This window comes from Sylvia atricapilla, chromosome 25, assembly GCF_009819655.1.
Source record: "Sylvia atricapilla isolate bSylAtr1 chromosome 25, bSylAtr1.pri, whole genome shotgun sequence".
Lineage (NCBI taxonomy): Eukaryota > Metazoa > Chordata > Aves > Passeriformes > Sylviidae > Sylvia > Sylvia atricapilla.
The window spans coordinates 4,926,416-4,941,605 of record NC_089164.1 but is presented as its reverse complement, the minus strand read 5'-3'; the positions used below and the strand labels follow the sequence as shown (position 1 = coordinate 4,941,605).

General features: G+C 61.2%; 2 protein-coding genes across 2 annotated transcripts; both read left to right on the top strand.

Annotated features, from left to right (window-relative positions):
• Positions 1–3,907: 3,907 nt before the first annotated feature.
• On the top strand, positions 3,908–6,156 carry LOC136371508 (glutathione S-transferase 2-like). Its single transcript, XM_066335628.1, has 8 exons — positions 3,908–3,967; positions 4,208–4,283; positions 4,637–4,701; positions 4,788–4,869; positions 4,945–5,045; positions 5,244–5,339; positions 5,418–5,528; positions 5,996–6,156. Exons 1-8 carry the CDS (start codon positions 3,932–3,934, stop codon positions 6,089–6,091), a joined length of 663 nt encoding a protein of 220 aa, XP_066191725.1. The 5' UTR covers positions 3,908–3,931; the 3' UTR covers positions 6,092–6,156.
• A 4,950-nt stretch (positions 6,157–11,106) lies between these two features.
• On the top strand, positions 11,107–13,448 carry LOC136371483 (glutathione S-transferase 2-like). The gene is made up of 8 exons (XM_066335591.1): positions 11,107–11,261; positions 11,499–11,574; positions 11,927–11,991; positions 12,078–12,159; positions 12,235–12,335; positions 12,534–12,629; positions 12,699–12,809; positions 13,287–13,448. Exons 1-8 carry the CDS (start codon positions 11,226–11,228, stop codon positions 13,380–13,382), a joined length of 663 nt encoding a protein of 220 aa, XP_066191688.1. The 5' UTR covers positions 11,107–11,225; the 3' UTR covers positions 13,383–13,448.
• Positions 13,449–15,190: the final 1,742 nt, after the last annotated feature.

Here is a 15,190-nt window from a genome sequence, read left to right as displayed (position 1 = left end):
TTTTTCTCGTCACTGATTTTGCTTGCTGTCTTCTCTTTCACCACGCCCTCAGACTCTGGCGGGCGCGCTCTTTCCCGAACAGGGTTAGTTTGCGCTGGAGCGGCAGGGGCTACATTTGGTTCTTGGATGTGCTGAACTATATCTTGTAGCGTGGGGTTCACTGGAGTTCGCGTTTGTTTTATGGGGCGGGTGTTATAAATACCAAAATATTTTGCCAGCCTAGAGGGTTTTTGCGTTTCGTTATTTTTGATCTCCGCACTGATCTTGGAGGGCTTCTGATCTTCCACGCTTTCAGATCTCTTACCCTCCAGAGCCCAAATTGCGGCTTCTGTAGCCTTCCGCTCGGCCGTCAGCATTTGTAAGGTAACTAACGTCTTTTGCACACCATTCTTAGTTCTTGAGCTCTCTTCCCTTCTTTGCCGCCCCTGATCGCACAGTCCCACAGTATTTCTTCTATTTTTCGCCACTCCGTCTCACTAAAGACAAGCGGCGGCTTGTTCAGCTTTCTTCGCTTCCTGGCCCATAGGGCAACTGTTCTAAGTCCGCTTCTTTTAATTTTTCTCCTCTCTTAGAAAGAATATTGACAAGTCACGTAGCAGCCAGCATTTCTCGATCCACGTTCTTTTCCCACCGTCTCTTTGTTCCACAGCGAACACAGTCTTATCTTCCACCAGGGTGTGTTACTGTAGCCTCACGGATCGCTACTGCAAACACCCCACCCCTCCCCAAACCTCTCGCGCTTTCTGCCTCGCTTGCTCCCCCGTCCGAACTGAGCCGAATTCGGTTCTGAAGCGAGCATCCTGCGTCCAGGAGACCGCAAACCGTCTACATCGTGGGGACGGCGCGTGATTCATCCGCTCGATGAATCCTGTGGAATGCTCCGCGACCCGCGCGAGTTAGCAATTCCACACCGCCCACGTCTGGGTCGGCTCCCCGATACCGCAAATCAGGGGAGCCCCACTGAGCCCCTTCTTTCGGCCAGCAGACCGTACCCACCCGCGTTCGGGGGGGTTGGTTATGGTAACTAAAGAAAAGCACCCTGTTCGGGCGCCAGTTAAAGTTAGGGGTTTTTTGAGAGGTCGGGCTGAGCTACGACACACACGCTGATGCAGTGTTTCATGTCGCACTGATGTTTATTGTTTGCACATCTTTATTTATTTTGCAACTTTAGTGATATTACAAGGTACTTAAAGAATGTACGCATTTGCTGCCTTAAGGAATCTTCCGTATTAACACTATAAATCTACATGTGAACACCCGTTAGAACCCGGAATACCTTAAGGGAGAGAGGTGAATTTTTGCTGTGCCACAACCTGAATTCGTACTGCACCACAAAGGCGCACAGGTCCTGCAGACTCAAGGAGCCCACAGGCCAAGGGCCCAGTCTGGAATTGCTCACACCTCATTCCACATATAAAAACCCCGCAACAGCCGGGGGTCGATGTGTGCGGGGTGGGAGCTGCCGTGTCCCCATCCCCGGGGGGTCGGGTGGCTCGGGACTTACAACATCTCGGTCCACCTCGGACATGGCCTGGGTGGGGGGTTGGGCCTGCGGCATTTTCGGGGATTCCGGCAGATCTGGTGACAGCACAGGGTCCCCAGCAGCACCCTCTGCTCCTGGGTAAACTGAGGCACGACGCAGTCCCGCCCGAGAGTCACGGTAGTCCGAGGAGCGCAGCCCACGCCGGGGGGGCTCGAGGGGCTCTGCCCGGCGCTCCGGGGCCGGGTACGTGGGGGCCGGGACCGGGACAGTGTCCGGGCTGCTCCGGGGCAAGAGGGGTTGGGAGGGGGAAGGTGAGGGTGAGCTGAGCCTGGGGAGGCGGCGCGGGGTGGGCAGACGGGTCTGTGTGTGTGGGGATGGGGCAGGAGTGGGGCTGGTCCCAAGGATGGGGCGTGGGGGTCCGCGAGTGTGGGGTGAGAGGGAGTCTAAGCCCAATGATGGGAAATCGGGTGGGGAACACCCACGGGGATGAGGGGAGACCGAGCTTATGGGTGGGGTTGGGGGGATCTGTGCCCACGGGGATGAGGAAGAGGGGGAACTGAGCCTGTGGATGGGGTGGGGCTCATGGGGATGGAGTAGGAGGGGTAGGAAGGAGGCTGAGCCCGGGGATGGGGTGCGGGAGTTATGTTCCTGGGGTGGGGTAGGACGGGGGAGCTGAGCCAGGAGGGGAAAAGGGCCCCCCCGACCCTTGAGGAGGCGGTAAGTGCCCACAGGCACGGGCTCTTTGGGGACGTGTGGGACCACAGGGAGACCCCATGGCCAGACTCACCGCAGCTTTGGGGAGCGAGACTTGGGGGCGCAGTGGCGCTGTCTCCAGGGCGGGGTCGCAGAGCCACTTACCCCCCATACCTGTGCCCGTAGTGATTGCTCTGCTCCTCCTTCCTCTGCCTCAACACCTTCTCCAGGCTGTTCCTCAGCGTCTCTGCCTGGCATGAACCCGCTGCAATCAGCCCTCCATTCCTGGGGCTACCCCCCATTCCTGCCCCCTCCGGGCTCACCCCCAGCCGCTCGCACTGGAAGAGAAGCACGCTGGTCCTCGGCGGGCTCCTCTCCTGGACGCTGATGGCCAGCACCGTGTTGTCCAGCCCGGTGGAGCATCCCTGCACATTTTCCAGCGGAAAAGCCTCCAGCTCCTCCTGGAAGGGGGAAAACGGCGTGCTCAGTACCCTCAGCCGAATGGTCGGGAAAGGGTTAAAGGGGTGGAAGTGGGACTCTGGGGATCGGGCCTGTGGGGTGGGATGTTTGCTGGGGGTGGTGGGGTGACATCAGAGGGAGATAGCAGAGTTTGGGGGACTGAGTCTGGGCGTGGGGCAGGGTTGTGGGTGCCAGACGGGGGGTTGCCCAGATCAGAGGGTGCCAGGCTGTAGGAGCTGCCAGGGTTGGGGGGCAGTGGAGTGTACTGAGGTTTGGGGATACCTGGACCAGGGGGACAGGGCTGTGGGGGGGTTCCTATAGCCAGGGGATCCCAGGGCTCAGGGGACTCCCTGGTCTGGGCGTTCCGGGGTTTGGGGGTGCCCTGGCCGGCGGGTACCGAGATTCAAGGGGTGCCCTGGCTGAGGAGTGCTGGGCTTTGGGGGTGCCTTGCTCGGGGGATCCCAGGGCTCAGGGGGGTACCAGGCGTTGTGGGGTCACATCGCCGAAGGGTCCCATGGCCAGAGGGGACCAGGCTTTGGGGGTGCCCTGGCCGGGGGGTACCTTGCTCTCCACATCGCTCAGCACCAGCTCCTGCTCCTGCACCACCAGGATGACATCCTGCCCCCAGATCCGTCCCTGCTCCTCCAGCTCCCTCAGGCGCCACAGGCAGTCCTCGGCGGTGGGCTGGGGAGGGGGGAAAGCTGGCTCTGCCCACTCCCATTTGCGATTCCCATTTCCACCCAGTTGCCTGTTCCCACTCCCAGTTGCCTCATTCCCATTCCCCTCCATGGGCACTGGTAGCCCTCGGGAGTGCTGGGCAGCCGTGGGAGCCTCTCCCAACTCCCCCAGGTGAAGAGCTACTGGCTGGGTCCCAACTACCTGAAGGAGGGTCCGGAGGGGAACGACATCCGCCGCACCAACGTTCCCGACATCCGTGTGAGCTATCGCTTCGAGACGCTGTGCCAGGAGCTGACGCTCATCACGCAGGCGGTGCAGAGCGCTGAGCTGGAGCCCATCCAGGAGGAGGATGTTCTCACCATCTCTCTCGGCACCCACTGACCACCCAGAGCCCCCCTGAGCCCCCCAGGGCCCCTCCGCTGTCCCCCCACCTGCTACCTCCTTGCCCTGGGAAGGGGCCGCTCCTGCTGCTGTCCTGGTGCCAGCGCTGGCTGGACGCCCTGGCACCCTGCCTGCGCCCTGCCTGCAGCCGCGGACGTCAAGGGGAGGGGACAGGGGAGGGCCCTGTCCCGGTCCGTCCCGGTCCGTGTTCTCACAGAGCCTCGGGCGGTTGTCGCCATGGTGGTCACGCTGGGGTACTGGGACATCCGTGGGGTGAGTGGGATCGAGGGGTGACAGTGGCACGCTGGGGACGGGGTGGGCACGTGTCTGGGGGTGTGGGAGCGATGTGGGAGTGTTGGGAGGTCCAGAACGATGTGGGAGTGTTGGAGGTCCCGGAGCGATGCGGGAATCTTGGAGGTCCCGGAGCGATGTGGGAGTGCTGGGGGTCCCAGGGTGTGTGGGAGAGCTCCGGGGGGGATTTGGGGTGCCAAAAACGCCTCCCGTGCCCCGCAGCTGGCCCACGCGATCCGCCTGCTGCTAGAGTACACAGAGACGCCCTACCAGGAGCGCCAGTACCGCCCTGGCCCAGGTGAGCGGGGGGCAAGCGGGGTGTGACCCCCCAAATCCCTCCAGCCCCTGTCCCCGGCACCCTCGTTCCTGCTGTGTCAGCAGTGGGGGGAACGCCCCCAGTCCGCCCCGTGTCCCGCTCCCGCCACCCCCACGCCCTCCTGCCAGCTCGGGGGGTCACCTTTGTCCCCTCCAGTAAAAAGACCTTGACCCCTCTCAGGGGCAACGTTCTCCTTTATCTGTCCCGGGAGGGGTCACCCGCTGCCCCGGGGCAAAGGGGGGACAACCCCAGAGTCCGCATCCCCCCACTGCTGGGGGTGCCACGAGTGGGGCAGAGGGTCTGGGGGAGCCCCCTCAATCTCTCTGCTCCCTCAGCCCCTGACTATGATCCGAGCGACTGGACCAACGAGAAGGAGAAACTGGGGCTCGACTTTCCCAACGTAGGTGCCGGGGAAGGTGTGGGGAGGGTGTGGGGAGGGCGGTGCGGGGGTCGCTGGGGCTGACTCCCACCGCCCGGCCCCCGCAGCTGCCCTATCTCATCGACGGCCCCACCAAGCTGACACAGAGCAACGCGATCGTGCGCTACATCGCCCGCAAGCACAACCTGTGTGAGTGGGGAGGGCGGGATCCGGGCGGTCCCCGAGGTTTGGTGGGCGGTGGGTTGACACCTCCCGACCCCGCAGGTGGTGAGACGGAGGAGGAGAAGCAGCGCGTGGACGTGCTGGAAAACCAGCTCATGGATGTGAGGATGGACTTTGCCAGGCTCTGCTACGACCCTGACTTTGTGAGTGCCCCCGCAGGGGTTATGGGGTGACAGATCCCCCCAGACCCCGGGGTTGTCCCCCCACAGGGGACTAGGGGCTCAGCCACCAGCAGCACGGGCACATCCCTTGCCTGGCTGCAGTCAGGGGGTGATGCCCCTGGGTTCTGGGCTGGCAGGAGGGAGCAGAGCCCCGAACTGTGCCCCCTCCGTGCCGTGTAGGAGAAGCTGAAGCCGGCGTACCTGGAGCAGCTGCCCAAGAAGCTGCAGGAGCTGTCGCGGTTCCTGGGCTCCCGGCCCTGGTTTGCGGGGCAGAAGGTAGGTGGGGTGTGCTGGGGAGCTTTGGGGAGTCCCTGTCCCTTGGGATAAGGCTGACCCACCTTATCCCTCTCACAGCTCACCTTCGTGGACTTCCTGGCGTATGACGTGCTGGACCGGCTACACATGTTCGTGCCTGAGTGCCCGGAGCTGAAGGGAAACCTGGCCCAGTTCCTGCAGCGCTTCGAGGTGAGCAGAGGCACGGGACAGCCCGGGGCCACCCCGGTGTCCCCAGCACCATCTCCATCCCTGACACCCCCATGTCCCCATCCCCCATTCCCCGCTGTGCCCATCACCATCCCTGACACCTCAGTGTCTGTGTCCTTGTCCCATCCCAAACCTCATCCTTAAATCCCCAGTGTTTCTGTCTCGATCCCCATTCCTGTCACCCCGTCCCTGACCTCCTGGTGTCCCAGTCCCTGTCCCTAACACTCTGGTGTCCCCATCACACACATCGCAATGACCCCATCCCAATCCTGACACTCCAGTATCCCTGTCCCAGTTCCTGACACCCCAGGGTCCATCTCTGTCCGCATCTCTGACCTCCATGGTATTCCCAACACCCCGGTGTCGCTGTGCCCATCCCAGGCACCTCCGTGTCCCCATCCCTGACCCTGTGGTGTGTCCATACGTGTCCCCACGTCCCTTTTCCCCAGGCCCTGGACAAGATCTCTGCCTACATGCGCTCGGGGCGCTTCATGAAAGCCCCGGTTTTCTTCCGCACTGCGAAGTGGAGCAGCACCAAGGAGTGAGGGGCTGAACCCCCCAAGTGACCCCCAGAACTCCCCAATAAATCGTGGGGGTTCCCCCTTGTCCAGCCGCTGTGTGGGGTGCTCTGAGCTGCTGGGGGGCTGTGGTGGGAGTTGTGGGAAACCCACATCTGTGGAGTAACTCCCGGGGGGTTGTTGGACCCTCCTGGATCCTGGGATGGTGGAAGTCATTCCCCCCTGCACCCCCAGGATAAGGGGGACTCCCGTGGAGACTGTGGGGACCATGGTGGGGTCCCCCAGGATAGTGAGACCCCTCCCCTGCAGCTTAGGGGATTGAGAGGGGGGACCCTGATGAAGCTTGAGGGGGTGTTGCAGGGGGCCCATGGCCTCAGGATTAGGGGATTCCCGTGCAGTTCAGGGGGGTGCAGTGCCCCAGGATAAAGTGGGCCCGTGGGATGGATGGGGTGCGTCTCAGAACCCCTGGTGTAAGGAGCACCCCATGGAATTCAGGGGTCACAAAGCCACGGGGGTAACAAGGGTCCCCCGGGATGGAACAGGGCCCCCCGATGCGCCCCCCGGGATGAGGGGAGTGAGTGGTGATCCCCGCGTCTCACACATTTCGCGGGGTGGGACCCGTCGTGGGGACACTCATGAAGGACAGAACTGAGAAGATGAGGCGCAGCAGCTCGGCGGGGTCGGGGTTCGCCATGTCCTGGTGGGTCCGGCCCTGTGAGGGGGGAAACGGTGTCCATTCAGTCTTCGTCTTGCGCTCTGCCTTTTTGTGTCATTCTTGTGGCTGGCTTTTTCTCGTCACTGATTTTGCCTGCTGTCTTCTCTTTCACCACGCCCTCAGACTCTGGCGGGCGCGCTCTTTCCTGAACAGGGTTAGTTTGTGCTGGAGCGGCAGGGGCTACATTCGGTTCTTGGATGTGCTGAACTATATCTCGTAGCGTGGGGTTCACTGGAGTTCGCGTTTGTTTTATTGGGCAGGTGAAATAAATACCGAAATATTTTGCCAGCCTAGAGGGTTTTTGCGTTTCGTTATTTTTGATCTCCGCACTGATCTTGGAGGGCTTCTGATCTTCCGCGCTTTCAGATCTCTTACCCTCAGGAGCCCGAATTGCGGCTTCTGTAGCCTTCCGCTCGGCCGTCAGCATTTGTAAGGTAACTAAGGTCTTTTGCACACCATTCTTAGTTCTTGAGCTCTCTTCCCTTCTTTGCCGCCCCTGATCGCACGGTCCCACAGCATTTCTTCTATTTTTCGCCACTCCGTCTCACTAAAGACAAGCGGCGACTTGTTCAGCTTTCTTCGCTTCCTGGCCCATAGGGCAACTGTTCTAAGTCCGCTTCTTTTAATTTTTCTCCTCTCTTAGAAATAATATTGACAAGTCGCGTAGCAGCCAGCATTTCTCGATCCACGTTCTTTTCCCACCGTCTCTTTGTTCCACAGCGAACGCAGTCTTACTTTCCACCAGGGTGTGCCGCTGTAGCCTCACGGTTCGCTACGGTGACCACCTCCCCAAACCTCTCGCTCTTTCTGCCTCGCTTTCTCCCCCGGCCGAACTGAGCCGAATTCGGTTCTGAAGCGAGCATCCTGCGTCCAGGAGACCGCAAACCGTCTACATTGTGGGGACGGCGCGTGATTCATCCGCTCGATGAATCCTGTGGAATGCTCCGCGACCCGCGCGAGATAGCGATTCCACACCGCCCACGTCTGGGTCGGCTCCCCGATACCGCAAATCAGGGGAGCCCCACTGAGCCCCTTCTTTCGGCCAGCAGACCGTACCCACCCGCGTTCGGGGGGGTTGGTTATGGTAACTAAAGCAAAGCGTCCCTGTTCGGGCGCCAGTTAAAGTTAGGGGTTTTTTTGAGAGGTCGGGCTGAGCTACGACACACACGCTGATGCAGTGTTTCATGTCGCACTGATGTTTATTGTTTACACATCTTTATTTATTCTTTTGCAACTTTAGTGATATTACAAGGTACTTAAAGAATGTACGCATTTGCTGCCTTAAGGAGGCTTCCATATTAACACTATAAATCTACATGTGAACACCCGTTAGAACCCGGAATACCTTAAGAGAGAGAGGTGAATGTTTGCTGTGCCACAACCTGAATTCGTACTGCACCACAAAGGCGCACAGGTCCCACAGACTCAAGGAGCCCACAGGCCCCACAGGCCAAGGGCCCAGTCTGGAATTGCTCACACCTCATTCCAAATATAAAAACCCCGCAACAGCTGGGAGTCGATGTGTGCGGGGTGGGAGCTGCCGTGTCCCCATCACCGGGGGGTCGGGTGGCTCGGGACTTACAACATCTCGGTCCACCTCGGACACAGCCTGGGCGGGGGTTTGGGCCCGCGGCATCTTCGGGGAGTCTGGCAGATCTGGTGACAGCACAGGGTCCCCAGCAGCACCCCCTGCTCCTGGGTAAACTGAGGCATGACGCAGTCCCGCCCGAGAGTCACGGTAGTCCGAGGAGCGCAGCCCACGCCGGGGGGGCTCGAGGGGCTCTGCCCGGCGCTCCGGGGCCGGGTACGTGGGGGCCAGGACCGGGACAATGTCCGGGCTGCTCCGGGGCAAGAGGGGTTGGGAGGGGGAAGGTGAGGGTGAGCTGAGCCTGGGGAGGCGGCGCGGGGTGGGCAGACGGGTCTGTGTGTGTGGGGATGGGGCAGGAGTGGGGCTGGTCCCAAGGATGGGGTGTGGGGGTCCGCGAGCGTGGGTCTAAGCCAAAGGATGGGAAATCGGGTGGGGAACACCCACGGGGATGAGGGGAGACCGAGCTTATGGGTGGGTTTGGGGGGATCTGTGCCCACGGGGATGAGGAAGAGGGGGAACTGAGCCTGTGGATGGGGTGAGGCGCATGGGGATGGAGTAGGAGGGGTAGGAAGGAGGCTGAGCCCGGGGATGGGGTGCGGGAGTTATGTTCCTGGGGTGGGGTAGGACGGGGAAGCTCAGCCAGGAGGTGAAAAGGGCCCCCCCGACCCTTGAGGAGGCGGTAAGTGCCCTGTCCTGGGTTGTAGTTTAGAATGTATTCTATCACCATCTTCAGTTAATGGCCCATCAATGCCTTTTGCATGACTCTCTCTCTTTAATGGGCCATTAAGGCTCTCTTCCATGACTCATCATCCCATTGTGAGATGCTCCGCCCATGGGGAAGAGCCAAGCATTCTCACCTGGATATAAGCTGGGATTTGGGACAGTAGAAGCAGCCCTCACCCACTGGATTCCCAGAGGACCAGAGCTACCAGACCTTTATACAAGATTTCTGTTTCAGGAAGACCCCCTTGTCTGGACTGTTTCCATCACCCTGATCAGGTTGTATTCTGACTCTGGCACTGGTTTTTCTTTTTGTATTTATTTTATTTTATTCTATTTTATTTTCCTTTTCTTCTCATTAAATTTTATTCCTGACTTAGAGCCTCTTACTTGGTTTGTTTTCAAACCACAACATGCCCACAGGCACGGGCTCTTTGGGGACGTGTGGGACCACAGGGAGACCCCATGGCCAGACTCACCGCAGCTTTGGGGAGCGAGACTTGGGGGCGCAGTGGCACTGTCTCCAGGGCGGGGTCGCAGAGCCACTTACCCCCCATACCTGTGCCCGTAGTGATTGCTCTGCTCCTCCTTCCTCTGCCTCAACACCTTCTCCAGGCTGTTCCTCAGTGTCTCTGCCTGGCATGAACCCGCTGCAATCAGCCCTCTATTCCTGGGGCTACCCCCCATTCCTGCCCCCTCCGGGCTCACCCCCAGCCGCTCGCACTGGAAGAGCAGCACGCTGGTCCTCGGCGGGTTCCTCTCCTGGACGCTGATGGCCAGCACCGTGTTGTCCAGACCCGTGGAGCATCCCTGCACATTTTCCAGCGGAAAAGCCTCCAGCTCCTCCTGGAAGGGGGAAAACGGCGTGCTCAGTACCCTCAGCCGAATGGTCGGGAAAGGGTTAAAGGAGTGCAAGTGGGACTGTGGGGATCGGGCCTGTGGGGTGGGATGTTTGCTGGGGGTGGTGGGGTGGCATCAGAGGGAGATAGCAGAGTTTGGGGGACTGAGTCTGGGCGTGGGGCAGGGTTGTGGGTGCCAGACGGGGGGTTGCCCAGATCTGGGGGTGCCAGGCTGTAGGAGCTGCCAGGGTTGGGGGGCAGTGGAGTATACTGAGGTTTGGGGATACCTGGACCAGGGGGACAGGGCTGTGGGGGGTTCCCATAGCCAGGGGATCCCAGGGTTCAGGGGACCCCCTGGTCTGGGCGTTCCGGGGTTTGGGGATGCCCTGGCCGGCGGGTACCGAGATTCAAGGGGTGCCCTGGCTGAGGAGTGCTGGGCTTTGGGGGTGCCTTGCTCGGGGGATCCCAGGGCTCAGGGGGTACCAGGCGTTGTGGGGTCACATCGCCGAAGGGTCCCACGGCCAGAGGGGACCAGGCTTTGGGGGTGCCCTGGCCGGGGGGTACCTTGCTCTCCACATCGCTCAGCACCAGCTCCTGCTCCTGCAACGCCAGGATGACATCCTGCCCCCAGATCCGTCCCTGCTCCTCCAGCTCCCTCAGGCGCCACAGGCAGTCCTCGGCGGTGGGCTGGGGAGGGGGGAAAGCTGGCTCTGCCCACTCCCATTTGCGATTCCCATTTCCACCCAGTTGCCTGTTCCCACTCCCAGTTGCCTCATTCCCATTCCCCTCCATGGGCACTGGTAGCCCTCGGGAGTGCTGGGCAGCCGTGGGAGCCTCTCCCAACTCCCCCAGGTGAAGAGCTACTGGCTGGGTCCCAACTACCTGAAGGAGGGTCCGGAGGGGAACGACATCCGCCGCACCAACGTTCCCGACATCCGTGTGAGCTATCGCTTCGAGACGCTGTGCCAGGAGCTGACGCTCATCACGCAGGCGGTGCAGAGCGCTGAGCTGGAGCCCATCCAGGAGGAGGATGTTCTCACCATCTCTCTCGGCACCCACTGACCACCCAGAGCCCCCCTGAGCCCCCCAGGGCCCCGCCGCCGTCCCCCCACCTGCTACCTCCTTGCCCTGGGAAGGGGCCGCTCCTGCTGCTGTCCTGGTGCCAGCGCTGGCTGGACGCCCTGGCACCCTGCCTGCGCCCTGCCTGCAGCCGCGGACGTCAAGGGGAGGGGACAGGGGAGGGCCCTGTCCCGGTCCGTCCCGGTCCGTGTTCTCGCAGAGCCTCGGGCGGTTGTCGCCATGGTGGTCACGCTGGGGTACTGGGACATCCGTGGGGTGAGTGGGATCGAGGGGTGACAGTGGCACGCTGGGGACGGGGTGGGCACGTGTCTGGGGGTGTGGGAGCGATGTGGGAGTGTTGGGAGGTCCGGAGCGATGTGGGAGTGTTGGAGGTCCCGGAGCGATGCGGGAATCTTGGAGGTCCAGAATGATGTGGGAGTGCTGGGGGTCCCAGGGTGTGTGAGAGCTCCGGGGGGGATTTGGGGTGTCAAAAACGCCTCCCGTGCCCCGCAGCTGGCCCACGCGATCCGCCTGCTGCTAGAGTACACAGAGACGCCCTACCAGGAGCGCCAGTACCGCCCTGGCCCAGGTGAGCGGGGGCAAGCGGGGTGTGACCCCCCAAATCCCTCCTGCCCCTGTCCCCGGCACCCTCGTTCCTGCTGTGTCAGCAGCGGGGGGAACGCCCCCAGTCCGCCCCGTGTCCCGCTCCCGCCACCCCCACGCCCTCCTGCCAGCTCGGGGGGTCACCTTTGTCCCCTCCAGTAAAAAGACCTTGACCCCTCTCAGGGGCAACGTTCTCCTTTATCTGTCCCGGGAGGGGTCACCCGCTACCCCGGGGCAAAGGGGGGACAACCCCAGAGTCCGCATCCTCCCACTGCTGGGGGTGCCACGAGTGGGGCAGAGGGTCTGGGGGAGCCCCCTCAATCTCTCTGCTCCCTCAGCCCCTGACTATGATCCGAGCGACTGGACCAACGAGAAGGAGAAACTGGGGCTCGACTTTCCCAACGTAGGTGCCGGGGAAGGTGTGGGGAGGGTGTGGGGAGGGCGGTGCGGGGGTCGCTGGGGCTGACTCCCACCGCCCGGCCCCCGCAGCTGCCCTATCTCATCGACGGCCCCACCAAGCTGACACAGAGCAACGCCATCCTGCGCTACATCGCCCGCAAGCACAACCTGTGTGAGTGGGGAGGGCGGGATCCGGGCGGTCCCCGAGGTTTTGTGGGCGGTGGGTTGACACCTCCCGACCCCGCAGGTGGTGAGACGGAGGAGGAGAAGCAGCGCGTGGACGTGCTGGAAAACCAGATCATGGATTTGAGGATGAACTTTATCAGGCTCTGCTACGACCCTGACTTTGTGAGTGCCCCCGCAGGGGTTATGGGGGGACAGCTCCCCCTAGACCCCGGGGTTGTCCCCCCACAGGGGACTAGGGGCTCAGCCACCAGCAGCACGGGCACATCCCTTGCCTGGCTGCAGTCAGGGGGTGATGCCCCTGGGTTCTGGGCTGGCAGGAGGGAGCAGAGCCCCGAACTGTGCCCCCTCCGTGCCGTGTAGGAGAAGCTGAAGCCGGCGTACCTGGAGCAGCTGCCCAAGAAGCTGCAGGAGCTGTCGCGGTTCCTGGGCTCCCGGCCCTGGTTTGCGGGGCAGAAGGTAGGTGGGGTGTGCTGGGGAGCTTTGGGGAGTCCCTGTGGGGACTGACTCACCTTGTCCCTCCCACAGCTCACCTTCGTGGACTTCCTGGCGTATGACGTGCTGGACCAGCAGCGCATGTTCGTGCCTGAGTGCCCGGAGCTGAAGGGAAACCTGGCCCAGTTCCTGCAGCGCTTCGAGGTGAGCAGAGGCACGGGACAGCCCGGGGCCACCCCGGTGTCCCCAGCACCATCTCCATCCCTGACACCCCCATGTCCCCATCCCCCATTCCCCGCTGTGCCCATCACCATCCCTGACACCTCAGTGTCTGTGTCCTTGTCCCATCCCAAACCTCATCCTTAAATCCCCAGTGTTTCTGTCTCTATCCCCATTCCTGTCACCCCGTCCCTGACCTCCTGGTGTCCCAGTCCCTGTCCCTAACACCCTGGTGTCCCCATCACACACATCGCAATGACCCCATCCCAATCCTGACACTCCAATATCCCTGTCCCAGTTCCTGACACCCCAGGGTCCATCTCTGCACCTCTGACCTCCATAGTGTTCCCATCCCTGTCCCCAAGACACCAGTGTCCCTGTGCCCATCCCAGGCACCTCCGTGTCCCCATCCCTGACCCTGTGGTGTGTCCATACGTGTTCCCACATGTCCCTTTTCCCCAGGCCCTGGACAAGATCTCTGCCTACATGCGCTCGGGACGCTTCATGAAAGCCCCGATTTTCTGGCGCACTGCGAAGTGGAGCAACACCAAGGAGTGAGGGGCTGAACCCCCCAAGTGACCCCCAGAACTCCCCAATAAATCATGGGGGCGTCCCCCTTGTCCAGCCGCTGTGTGGGGTGCTCTGAGCTGCTGGGGGGTTGTGGTGGGAGTTGTGGGAAACCCTCATCTGTGGGGTAACTCCCGGGGGGTTGTTGGACCCTCCTGGATCCTGGGATGGTGGAAGTCATTCCCCCCTGCACCCCCAGGATAAGGGGGACTCCCGTGGAGACTGTGGGGGCCATGGTGGGGTCCCCCAGGATAGTGAGACCCCTCCCCTGCAGCTTAGGGGATTGAGAGGGGGGACCCTGATGAAGCTTGAGGGGGTGTTGCAGGGGGCCCATTGCCTCAGGATTAGGGGATTCCCGTGCAGTTCAGGGGGGTGCAGTGCCCCCAGGATAAAGTGGGCCCGTGGGATGGATGGGGTGCGTCTCAGAACCCCTGGTGTAAGGAGCACCCCATGGAATTCAGGGGTCACAAAGCCACGGGGGTAACAAGGGTCCCCCGGGATGGAACAGGGCCCCCCGATGCACCCCCCCGGGATGAGGGGAGTGAATGGTGATCCCCGCATGTCTCACATATTTCGCGGGGTGGGACCCTTCGTGGGGACACTCACGAAGGACAGAACTGAGAAGATGAGGCGCAGCAGCTCGGCGGGGTCGGGGTTCGCCATGTCCTGGTGGGTCCGGCCCTGTGAGGGGGGAAACGGTGTCCATTCAGAGCCGTCTTCGTCTTGCGCTCTGCCTTTTTGTGTCATGCTTGTGGCTGGCTTTTTCTCGTCACTGATTTTGCTTGCTGTCTTCTCTTTCACCACGCCCTCAGACTCTGGCGGGCGCGCTCTTTCCCGAACAGGGTTAGTTTGCGCTGGAGCGGCAGGGGCTACATTTGGTTCTTGGATGTGCTGAATTATATCTTGTAGCGTGGGGTTCACTGGAGTTCGCGTTTGTTTTATGGGGCGGGTGTTATAAATACCAAAATATTTTTCCAGCCTAGAGGGTTTTTTGCGTTTCGTTATTTTTGATCTCCGCACTGATCTTGGAGGGCTTCTGATCTTCCACGCTTTCAGATCTCTTACCCTCCAGAGCCCAAATTGCGGCTTCTGTAGCCTTCCGCTCGGCCGTCAGCATTTGTAAGGTAACTAAGGTCTTTTGCACACCATTCTTAGTTCTTGAGCTCTCTTCCCTTCTTTGCCGCCCCTGATCGCACAGTCCCACAGCATTTCTTCTATTTTTCGCCACTCCGTCTCACTAAAGACAAGCGGCGGCTTGTTCAGCTTTCTTCGCTTCCTGGCCCATAGGGCAACTGTTCTAAGTCCGCTTCTTTTAATTTTTCTCCTCTCTTAGAAAGAATATTGACAAGTCGCGTAGCAGCCAGCATTTCTCGATCCACGTTCTTTTCCCACCGTCTCTTTGTTCCACAGCGAACACAGTCTTATCTTCCACCAGGGTGTGTTACTGTAGCCTCACGGATCGCTACTGCGAACACCCCACCCCTCCCCAAACCTCTCGCGCTTTCTGCCTCGCTTGCTCCCCCTCCGAACTGAGCCGAATTCGGTTCTGAAGCGAGCATCCTGCGTCCAGGAGACCGCAAACCGTCTACATCGTGGGGACGGCGCGTGATTCATCCGCTCGATGAATCCTGTGGAATGCTCCGCGACCCGCGCGAGATAGCGATTCCACACCGCCCACGTCTGGGTCGGCTCCCCGATACCGCAAATCAGGGGAGCCCCACTGAGCCCCTTCTTTCGGCCAGCAGACCGTACCCACCCGCGTTCGGGGGGGTTGGTTATGGTAACTAAAGAAAAGCACC